The 12042-nt window shown below is 42.0% G+C and overlaps 1 protein-coding gene across 3 annotated transcripts in view; it reads right to left on the bottom strand.

Annotated features, from left to right (window-relative positions):
* Positions 1-12042, bottom strand: part of dgkq (diacylglycerol kinase theta) — a 176524-nt gene that overhangs the window by 112757 nt on the left and 51725 nt on the right. For all 3 annotated transcript variants that reach the window (XM_087979837.1, XM_087979839.1, XM_087979838.1), the window contains one exon: positions 7210-7264. In XM_087979837.1, the coding sequence (XP_087835963.1) occupies positions 7210-7264 (55 nt within the window). The remainder of the gene's footprint in view (positions 1-7209; positions 7265-12042) is intronic.

The raw sequence follows: 12042 nt of genomic DNA, 5'->3' as shown, positions 1-12042 counted from the left end.
GTTAGAGAGCATGTTGGCCTGAGCGAGAACACAGATATTGTTACCGCTTGATATGTTTGATAAGTTCATCCCTCTTCTAAGGGCTAAAGAGACTATCAGTCAGGAAGGAAAAGTGAGCTAGGGCTATTTCACTTGGATTTGGTGAGACCAATGGCCACACTCCTCACCTAGCTAGGCCTGAAGCCGGAGTCTTGCATACCTGCATGTATGGCACTTTTACTGTCAGTAGCTGCAGTTAGGAGGCGAAAGTGAGGACTGCAGATGCTGGAGATTAGAGTTAAGATTAGAGTGGTGCTGGAAAAGCACAGCAGGTCAGGCAGCATCCAAGGAGCAGGAAACTCGACGTTTTAGGCAGGGGCTCTTCATCAGGAAGGAGCTGCAGTTGGGACTCTAACATCATATTAATTCAGTCCAGGGAAAATCAACATTAGTAACTTGGTATTGAGGCCACACTGCTCTACTTGAAGTCTTCCTAATTTACCCACCACCAGCTGGAAATCTTAAACAAATATATATGGTCTCTGCTTACCCATAAATGCTCTTTCAACATTAAGATCTTGCACTGATATAGCACCTTTAATGCAGTAAAATATTGCAAGATGCTTTGCTGGAGACAAAAGGGATATCAAGGGATATCACGAGTTTGACAAAGAAAAAGAAGGAAGAGTAATGTTAGGTACAGGACATTAAAAACAGGGGATGCATTTCAAAAGTATTGTGTGTAGGAGGTTGTTTAAGAAAGAAATTATGAAAGAGGGTATATGAAATATCTTTGACGGACAGGAGTAAGGAAATGCCTCCAAGGCACTTTATAAGTATATTAAGAGTAAGAAGATTATCAGGGAAAGAGACCAAAGGGGCAACCAAAGCGTGGACATGGATGAAGTTTAAGACAAATATTCCTCATCTGTCTTCATAGAGGAGAAAGAAATGTAGCTTGGGATTTCAGTTGGGATGGTGTGGGTCGAGAAAATGTTAAAACTAATAAGGAGGATCGATTAGATGTTTTAGTGAGCACAGAGGTGCATAAATCCCCTGGGCCTGATGAGTTATATCCTAGGCTGTTATGAGAGGTAAGGGAGGAGATTACTGGGGTCTTAGTGGGCATATTTAATATCTGACTGAGTACAGGTGAAGTGCCAGGCGACTAGCGGGTAGTTATTGTGGTTCCTTTGCTCAAGAAGGGTGGCAGGGATGGGCCAGGTAATTACAAATCAGATAGCCTGATGTCAGAGGTAAGGCAATTATTGGAAAAAATTCTGAAGTACAGAATTAATCAATACTTGGAAATGCAAGGATAGTTAGCTCAAACTTGTGAGAGGGAGATCCTGCCTGATTAATTTCAACTTTCCCAAAATAAACTGGGATAGTCATAGTGTGAAGGGTTTAGAGGGGGCAGACTTCTTGAAACGCATCCAAGAGAATTTTTTGTATCAATAACTGGAAGGCCCAACCAAGGGGTAGTACCGTGCTTAATCAAGTTCTGGGCAAAGAAGCTGGACAAGTGCTTGAAGTTGGGGGGGGGGGGGGGGGGGGTTCATGTATACCATGTCAACTGCCCTACCCTCATGCTTAGTCACCTTCTCAAAAAACTCAATGAGGTTTGTGAGACACGACCTGCCCCTTGACGAAACCATGTTGACTATGTGAAATCAAACTGTTGCTTGCCAGATGATTATAAATCTTATCTCTTATAATCCTTTCCAAAACCTTTCCCAGAACAGAATTAAGGAATACTGGAGAAAATTCTGACAGAGCAAATTAATGTACGTTTGGAAAGGTGCAGGTTAATTAGGGATAGTCAGCAAGGCTTTGTCAGAAGGAGGTCACCTCCAAACGGATCCCACCACCAAGGATATATTTCCCTCCCCTCCCCTATCAGCATTGCGTAAAGACCACTCCCTCCGTGACTCCCTTGTCAGATCCACACCCCCCACCAACCCAACCTCCTCTCCCGGCACCTTCCCCTGCAACCGCAGGAGGTGCAAGACTTGCGCCCACACCTCCCCCCTCACCTCCCTCCAAAGCCCCAAAGGAAACTTCCATATCCGCCACAAATTCACCTACACCTCCACACACATCATCTATTGCATCCTCTGCACCCGATGTGGCCTCCTCTATATTGGGGAGACAGGCCGCCTACTTGCGGAGCGTTTCAGGGAACACCTCTGGGACATCCGGACCAACCAACCCAACTACCCTGTGGCTCAACACTTTAACTCCCCCTCCCACTCCACCAAGGATATGCAGGTCTTTGGACTCCTCCATCGCCAGACCACAACAATACGACGGTTGGAGGAAGAGCGCCTCATCTTCTGCCTAGGAACCCTCCAACCACAAGGGATGAACTCGGATTTCACCAGTTTTCTCATTTCCCCTTCCCCCACCTTGTCTCAGTCAAATCCCTCGAACTCAGCACCGCTTTCCTAACCTGCAATCTTCTTCCTGACCTCTCCGCCCCCACCCCACTCCGCCTATCACCCTCACCTTGACCTCTTTCCACCTATCGCATTTCTGACGCCCCTCCCCCAAGTCCCTCCTCCCTACCTTTTATCTTAGCCTGCTGGACAAACTTTCCTCATTCCTGAAGAAGGGCCTATACCCGAAACGTCGATTCTCCTGTTCCCTGGATGCTGCCTGACCTGCTGCGCTTTTCCAGCAACACATTTTCAGCGCAGAAGGAGGTCATGCCTAACAAATGTGTTAAAATGTTTTTGAAATTGTGATCAAGTGTGTGGATGAGGGAAATTTGGTTGATTTGGTTTATATGGATTTTAGCAAAGCTTTTGACAAAGTCCCATATAGGAGACTGATTGAGAAGGTTAAAGCACATGGAATTGAGGGAAACTTGATGAGATGGATCAGAAAATGGCCTAGTAATAGAATACAGAGTAATGGTATAAGACTGCCTGAGTGACTGGAGGCCAGTGTCCTGCAATGTACCAGAAGGATCAGTTCTGGGACCCCTCTTGTTTGTTATATACATAAATGATATAGATGGATACGTCAGGGGAAATGTTAAACAAATTTGCATATGACACCACAATTGAAAGAGTGATTAATAGTGAAGATGATAGTAGGTTACAGGAAGATATAGATAGGTTGGTCAGAAGGGCAGACTAATGGCAGATGGTAGTTAACTCTGATGATGCACTTTGAAGGAAGAAACAAGATGAGGGAGCATTTAATGAATGCAGGACACTGGATAGCTTAGAGGAATAGAAGGAACTTGGGGTAATTACTCACAGATCCTTGAAGTCAGCAGAACACGTGAATAGGATAGTAAAGAAGGCATATGAGACACTGGTTTTCATCAGTCGTGGCATAAAGTATGAGAACAATGAGGTAATGTTGGAGTTGTACAGAGCTCTGGTCAGACCACAGCTGGAGTACTGTGTGCAGTTCTGGTGACCTCACTACAGGAAGGATGTGATGGCACTAGAGGTGGTAGAGAGGAGGTTCACCAGGATGGAGAAATTGAGCAACAAGGAGCAACCAAATAGGCTTTGATCATTTTCTTTAGAGCAGAGAAGACTGAGGGGGGATATGATTGAGGTGTTTTTACATTATGAGGGGTGTGGCCAGGGTGAACAGACAGCAACTGTCCCCTTGGTCGAGGGAGCATAATTTTAGGGTATGGGCAGGAGATGAGGAAGGAATTCGGGAAAAAAGCCTTTTCACTCAACAGGTGGTGGGAATTTGGAATGCACCACCTGGGACGGTAGTGGAGGCCAGAAACCTTTCAACCTTTTTAAAAAAAGTCAGATGAGCACTTCAAATATCATACAATTCAAGATTGTGGGATTTGCCAGAAATTTAGATTAATGTGCCTTAAGTGGTAGTTATGTCGGTGCACACTTGATGGGCCAAAGATCCTTTTCTATGCTGTATGAACCTATGATTCTATAATTTACTTGGTTTTTTGAAAAGGTGACTAAATATATTGATGAGGGCAATGTAGTTGATTTGGTTTACATGAACTTTGACAAGGTCCCACATGGAATGATGGTCCGAAAGTTAAGACTCCATAAGATCCAAGATATGTTTGGCAAACTGGATGCAAAATTGGGTTGCAGGTAGGAGACAAAGGGTGATGGTGGAGTACTGTTCTTATGATTGGAACCTGTGACCAGCACTGTACCACAGGGATCAGTGTTGTGATCTTTGCCAAATTGTTATGAACAGTAACAACTTGGATGTGAATGCAGAAGGTGTAATTAGAAAGTTGGCAATTGACATAAAAATTGGTGATGCTGTCATTGATGAAGTGGATAGTCTCAAACTACAGTCTGATTGATTAGCTGGTAAATTGGGCCGAACAATGGCAGACAGAATTTAACCCTGATAAGTGCAAGTGATGCATTTTGGGAGTTCGAATAAGTGAAGGATATACACAATGAATGACACGAAGGGTACTGAGGAACAAAGAAACCTTCGTGTACTAGTCCTTAGATCCTTGAAGGTGTCAGGGCAGTTAGACAGAGTGGTGAAAAAGGCATACAGGACGCTTCCTTTCATTAGCCGGGGTGCATAATATAGTGAGGAAGTTTTGTAACAACTTTAAAAAACATTGGTTAGGCTACATGGAATATTGTGCGCAGTTCTGATCGCCACACTATTGGAAGGATGAGATTGCACTGGAGAGATGTTGCCTGGGAAGAAAAGTCTTAGTTATGAGGAGAGACTGGATAGGCTGGGCTTGCTTTCCTTTGAACAGAGGAGGCTGCCAGGGGGAATGTGATTGACGCATGCAAAATTATGGGAGGCATAGACAGGGTAGATCATGAGAACCTCTTGACACGTCTAAGACCGGGTGCAGACATTTAAGGTGAAGAGTAAGTGGTTTACAGGAAGTCTGAGGAAATACATTTTCATCTAGAGGGTGGTAGAAATATGGAACGTGCTGCCTGGGATATGGAGGAGGTAGATACTCTTGCCAAAATTATCTGGATGAAATACTTAAAGCATAGTAGGCTATGGACCAAATGCACTTAAATGGGATTAGTTTTGTGCTTGTTGGTCAGCATGGACATAGTTGGCTGAAGGACTGTTTCTATGCGGAATGACTGACTCTCAAACTTGATACAAAGCCACCTAAATAGATACTAGGTCAAATGGAAAGAGATAGATTTTGAGGAGCATCTTAAAGGAGGAAGGGGAGATGGGGAGGCTTAGATAATCAAGATTTTCATAAATGAAAAGACATCAAAACCTTCACTTCTCGAATTATGTTACAGTTATACAGAGTTACTGCATCTGTTACTGTATTACCAAAATTGTATTTAGTTCTGGCCACTGCATATAAGGATACATTGTCTTTGGAAGAATGCAGTGCAGATTCACCATAATACAGGCAGCAAAGGTGTTAAATTATGAGGACAATTTTCTGAACCCATGTTTGCATTCCCTCAAATATAGAATATTAAGAGGTCATTTAATGAGAGTAAGGCCATAAGACCATAAGAAGTAGGCACAGGAGTAGGCTGTTCGGCCCTTCAAGCCTGATCTGCAATTCTTCGTGTCCACTTTCCTACCCAATCCTTTCCAACCGTGCATCTGTTTGCTTTTGTTGAAATGGAATAGTTCTAAAAGGCAAGGTAAGGCAAAGCAGGGATGCTGTGAACATCCAGGGTAAAGTAAAGCAAGGGAGTGCTAAGACAGCAAGTGAGCAGCCCTGAGATGCAGCCTGCACCAATCAACAAGCCGGGAGCCTGTCGCTGTGCTCAAAACAGGCTTGCGATGAGAAATGCCAGTGCACTCCAAACTGCAAAAGTGTATAAATGCATGCCAGCTTCTGTGGAGATGGTTGTGTGCAGCACTGCCCTGAAGCCTGCTCTCAGAGTTTGGGTGGACAGATACCCAAGAGTGACAAAGGAGTAAGTAGTGTGCTGGAATGGCGAGTTAACTGTTTTGGGGCCACTGCTGTTTATCATTTTTATAAATGATATGGATGAGGGCATTAGTAAATTTGTGGATGACACTAAAGTCAGTGGAGTTGTAGACAGTGCGGAAGGATGTTGCAGGTGACAGAGGACATAGATAAGCTGCAGAGCTGAGCTAAGGTGTGGCAAATCGACTTTAATGTGGAAAAGTGTGAGGTGATTCATTTTGGAAGGAGTAACATGAATACAGAGTACTGGGCTAATGGTAAAATTCTTGATACTGTGGATGAGCAGAGAGATCTCTGTGTCCATGAGCTTAGATCCCTGAAAGTTACCACCCTGATGGATAGGGTTGTTGAGAAGGCATACGGTGTGTTAGCACTTATTGTTAGTGGGATTGAGTTTCGAAGCCGCAAGGTCATGTTGCAACTGTACAAAACTCTGGTGTGGCCGCACTTGGCATACAGTTCTGGTCGCCACATTATAGGATGCATGGAAAAGGGCGCAGAGGATATTTACCAGGATGTTGCCTGGTAATGGAGGGAAGGTCTTATGAGGAAAGGCTAAGAGAAGAAGGTTAAGAGGTGACTTAATAGAGGCATACAGGGTGATCAGAGGATTAGATAGAGCGGACAGTGAGAGCTTTTTTCCTCGGATGGTGATGGCTAGCACGAAGGGACGTAGCTTTAAATTGAGGGGTGATAGATATAGGACAGATGTCAGAAGTAGGTTTTTTGCTCAGAGAGTTGTAAGGGCATGGGAATGACAAGCCTACAACAGTAGTAGAATAGCCAACTTTAAGGGCATTTCAATGGTCATTGGATAAACATATGGACGATAGCAGATTAGATTGGTTTCACAGGTTGGCGCAACATCGAGGGTCGAAGGGCCTGTACTGGGCTGTAATGTTCTATGTTCTACATTAACTGCTTTGGTTTTCATGTTGCGATCTCTTGGCATTTATTTTCTATCCAGCAGGTGGTAGAATGAGAACTTGCATATTAATGAGGTAAGATTGGATCGTAATGAGGGTAATAATGAGCGATAATCCCATTAATAGGCTTTTGTCACTCACTAGCAAGAATTTCATTGCAAAGTCCAGAACATGTGACTTGTTATTCCCAACGTAAACAGAAGTCTCACTTGATTTCTCTCGTGATCTTCCCAAATTTATCACATTACCTACATCATTACTGGCCTGGCAAGATTCTGGCCTCAGAAACTGACAAGAGACAAACAAGTGAACATTGATACACACAGGCAGAGGTGGGGTCCTCTTCTTCAATATATTGAGGGTCGCAAAAATTCAACTGTATTCAAATCTTACCTTGTTTACAACCCATAACTACCTCAACCAATTCAAAATCTTCAATATTTTCATCCTGCAAAAGAAAGTATATTTCACTGTCATGTTAGATTAAGATATTTAGCTATATTTAAATTTTCTTCTAAAATAATGCTAATGCTCACACAGGTAAGTGAAGGTAGCTTTAAACATTTAAAGATAGAATTTTTAACGTTGCATAGCTCAGGGCTGGGATTAGTACTGGTCAGGAGCACACTCCTAAGCTTGGAGAAAGCTCAACTTCATGGATCATTTTCAGCCTCCAAGCCTTGTTGTTTCAAGGAAGGAAAGCTGGGTGAGGATCGCTGAATTCGGCAGAGCTATCTTCTAAGTTATAAATATTTCTGTTTCTATCACCTCTGGATCCCCAATACTCTACACAAAATATCTTTTAATTCCCCACTCCCCTTAAATTCCAATCTCCTATCCTTTGGTTATGCACTCCTCAGATAAGGGGAATAGAAATTTCTACTTGTTAGAACCCCTACTGATTTTTAAAAACTATTTTTAATTCTACTAATTTTGATTGGAGCTGTGAACTAGGATTTGTGATCCGAGAATGACTTGTGGATTATGAAGCAGCCTGTGGTAAAAGAAAATGAATTGACCAAACAAGCTTTGTTTGTTTGAGAGGCCGGATCTGGAAGCTAACTGAAGGCTGAATCTTGATTAAAAAGGTTCCAACAGACACTGACTCTGGGAAGTGCATTGTGTCTAAGCAGACACGTTAAGTTGGCTACTAATGAAGTCAGTACCTGGGAATTGGTTCTTGCAAGTCTGGCAGAGATGCTATGTTCAAGTAGATGGAAGTTATTGAGACCTCAGAAGGAGTAGATTGATTTAACAGGCCAGAGCCAGAACTGAAGTTGTTTTGAACTGCATTTTCGTGACAGATAAATTTGGCTCCTTTCAGTATGAAAATTTCAAAGATCCTTACCCAATCTGCCATATCAACTTTAGGAAGCCCAAAGAATAGAAAGCAGAGTTAGAAATAGTGCTGCCCTTGCCTGGGTGAACTGAGAAAGTGACCCTGATCAGCAATTTCAGAAAAGCAATGAGTACACATCTATGCCTGTGAAACAATGCATTGTGAATGCCATTTGAGTAATCAGGCCAGTTTAACTGTGTTGTTTGCTTTTTGTATGAATGATACTGAAAATAAATGTTTTGGGTTTTAAACAGAGACGTTAGTTTGATTACAGTGTTGTTTAGTTTTCTTTCCACTGAAGTTATTTTGTTTTTAATTGATAGTTAAGTCTTTTAAGCTGGAAAACCAGTGTCTGGAAATTAATTATTCACAAAGTCTGGGATTGGTTGTTCAAAAGTCTGGTTCAGATACAACTTGAGTGACTACTGGGGGTCTTAGACGGTTTAATTTTACTGTGTTGTAAATACAGATGTAGAAAGGTTGATGTGATTTGGCAGTCTGTTTCCATGTTGTAACACACTACAGTTTGTATAATCCCCTCAATTGTATACACTTCTATTTGGCCTCTCATTCAGTCTTGTGTAGTAAAAGCCTATTGAAAGTAAACACAAGAAAGAAGGGCAATAGCAGATCAAGGGTAATCTGTGCTGAGAAAAAGAGCTCACATTTCAGGCTGATGATCTTTCACTAGAACCCAAACTACCCAATCTTCCCTCAAATTTAAAATTGATCAGTCCAGAGAACATTCTCATTAGTCTCCTCTGTACCCTGTCCAGTGCAACCATACCTTCCCACGTTAAAAATCACACGACACCAGGTTATAGTCTAACAGATTTATCTGGAAGCACTAGCTTTCGGAGCATTGCTCCCTCTTCTGCTGCTCATGCTCCTGTTAAAGTTCACTTGAGAATGTAACTTTAAAAAAAATTCTGCGATTTACATATGAAAGAACTGAAACCAACATTGTCATTTTAAAAGATGAGAGACTTAACAAACAATCCAGGTCTTTTTCAATATATAATTTCAGTTACGTCACACTGTAAACTTTTGTTATAAATTCTGTGTCTTATGATCTTATATTTCACAACCAGCTGATGAAGGAGCAGCGCTCCGAAAGCAAGTGCTTCCAAATAAACCTGTTGGACTATAACCTGGTGTTGCATGATTTTTAACTTTGTACACCCCAGTCCAACACCGGCATCTCCAAATCATATTTTGCCACAGTACAGTGACAAAAGCTAAACAGAGTAATCAGCAGTGACTTCTGTTCTATGCAATTCCAACTCAACTTCCTAATTCTTACATTCTATGCCTCAGCTAATAAAAGTATCTCAAATTCCTCTTTCATCACTTTATCTAAGTGTCCTGCTACCTTTAGGATCTAAGGGCATGCACTGTTTCTGTACATTTCTCACTACTCTGTTACATACTGCACATGTCTTACCTTATTGGCTTCCCACAAATCCATTACCTCACATTTATCCAGATAAAATTCTACTCGTCACAGTTCCACTCATTTAATACATGTCCACTGGTTGAAGAAAATTGAAGACTGTAAAGTATTATGTAATTAACCACATGGCTAATTTGTTTGATCTGTCTACAAATTTGTTATTTCCAATTTACTGATGTATGCCACAAAATCAAGGGATCCAATACTGAACCTGTCAGAATATCACCATCTACCATACATCAAAATGGAAAACAATCATTAACCACCACTCAGGTTTCCTCCTTAAGCTAAAATTTGATCCAAACTGACAATGACTCTCCTTTCCCAAATTTTGTTGACCAGCCTTTGATACAGTGTTTGCCAATGTTTCCTTAAAATTTATACAATAACATCTCTTCTAGTCCCTTCATCAACTTTTCCTGAGACTTCATCAAAAAAAGTGTTAATCAGCACAATCTGTCCTTTAGAAATCAAAGTTGGATCTCATGAATTAATACAGAACTCTCGAAGTTCACCAAAGATGAGAAAGATTTAAAAGGGACTTGAGGGGCAATGTTTTCCACACTGAGGGTAGTTTGTGTGTGGAATGAACTGCCAGAGGAAGTGGTAGATGTAGGTACAGTTACAACATTTAAAAGACATTTGAATAAGTACAAAAATAGTAAAAGTTCAAAGGGATATGGGCCAAGAAACTCAACACTAATCTGCAGAAAGCAGCCCACTTGATTGGTACCAAATCCCCAAACATCCATTACCCCCACCATTGATGGTCATATACAAGATGCACTGGAAAAATCTGCACTGAAAATGTGTTGCTGGAAAAGCGCCGCAGGTCAGGCAGCATCCAAGGAGCAGGAGAAGAAGGGCTCATGCCCGAAACGTCGATTCTCCAGCTCCTTGGATGTTGCCTGACCTGCTGCGCTTTTCCAGCAACACATTTTCAGCTCTGATCTCCAGCATCTGCAGTCCTCACTTTCTCCGCACTGGAGAAATCTGCCAGGATCCTTAGACAGCACCTTCCAAACCCATGACCGCTTCCACTTACAAGGACAAGGACAGAAGATACATGGGAACACCACCAAATGCAAGCTCCCCCCCATGCCGCTCACCATCGTTACTTGGAATATCTCACTTTCTCTTCAGTGTTGTTGGGTCAAAATCCTGAAATCCTCCCCAAACACCATTGTGGGTCTATCTACAGCACATGGACTGCATAGGATCAGGAAAACAGCTTCTCAAGGGAGCTAGGGACAGAAAATAAAGGCTTGCTGTGTCACAAGAGTGAATTAAAACAAAGTTCTCCCTTGCTGGAGGTACCACTGCCTGATTCCTACGTTGTGTAAACATAACTTTTCACTTATTAGACAAGTCTAAATCTGAGAGTCATAGAGATTTATAGCACGAAAACAGACTCTTTGGTCCAACTCGTCCATACCAACCAGATATCCTAAATTAATCCAGTCCTATTTCCCAGCACTTGGCCCATATCTCTCGAAGTCAAAAAGTGTGGCGCTGGAAAAGCACATCAGGTCAGGCATCATCCGAGGAGCAGGAGAATCGATGTTTCAGGCATAAGCCCTTCATTCTGAAGGGGTGGCACAGTGGCTAGCACTGCTGCCTCACAGCACAAGGGATCCGGGTTCAATTCCAGCCTTGGGCGACTGTCTCTGCGGAGTTTGCACATTCTCCCAGTGTCTGCATGGTTTCCTCCGGGTGCTCTGGTTTCCTCCCAGAATCCAAAGGTGTGCAGATCAGGTGAATTGGCCATGCTAAATTGCCCATAGTGTTCAGAGATGTGTAGGTTAGGTGCATTAGTCAGGGGTAAATATAGGATGGTAGGGGAATGGGTCTAAGTGGGTTACTCTTCGCAGGGTCGATGTGGATTTGTTGGGCCAAAGGGCCTGTCCAAACTATAGGGATTCTATTCTATTCTATTTTATTCTGATTCCCAGTGTTACGACACAAAGACAGTCTAATCAAATCAGCCTTCCTATTCCTTTATTTGCAACAAAGTAAAATTAAAATGATCAATGATCCTCAAAATTATTCCAAATGATTCCTAACTAAACCTTGTAATAATTGGTAGCAGACATTAATTATATCACTAAAACAAAAGAATTAACTGTTTTTTTATTAACAGAGCAAAGTTAAACAAGATAATCTAATTAATGTCTACAATTTAATCCAAATCTTCTTTTGTTCTAGCTCCCACTCACAAAGGCAGACACATTTACAGGATAACTTGATGAAAAATAAAAGAAATTTAACTCTCCAGTTTACTTAAGCTGTTTCCATTATCTGTAGTATCACAGGCACATGCCACTATATCTTCATTCGTTTCTGAAAGCACTGGTCAATGCAAATAATTTCCAGCAGACACTGAAGAATAATTGCTTAATACCTATAATGGAGATTCTATTCTCTGAACTTAAAT

Source organism: Chiloscyllium plagiosum, unplaced genomic scaffold (genome assembly GCF_037043375.1).
Source record: "Chiloscyllium plagiosum isolate Xiang-an unplaced genomic scaffold, Cpla_swu_hap1 HiC_scaffold_36, whole genome shotgun sequence".
Classification (NCBI taxonomy): Eukaryota; Metazoa; Chordata; class Chondrichthyes; order Orectolobiformes; family Hemiscylliidae; genus Chiloscyllium; species Chiloscyllium plagiosum.
The sequence above is the reverse complement of the archived record's forward strand: the minus strand, read 5'-3'. Positions and strand labels throughout refer to the sequence as shown.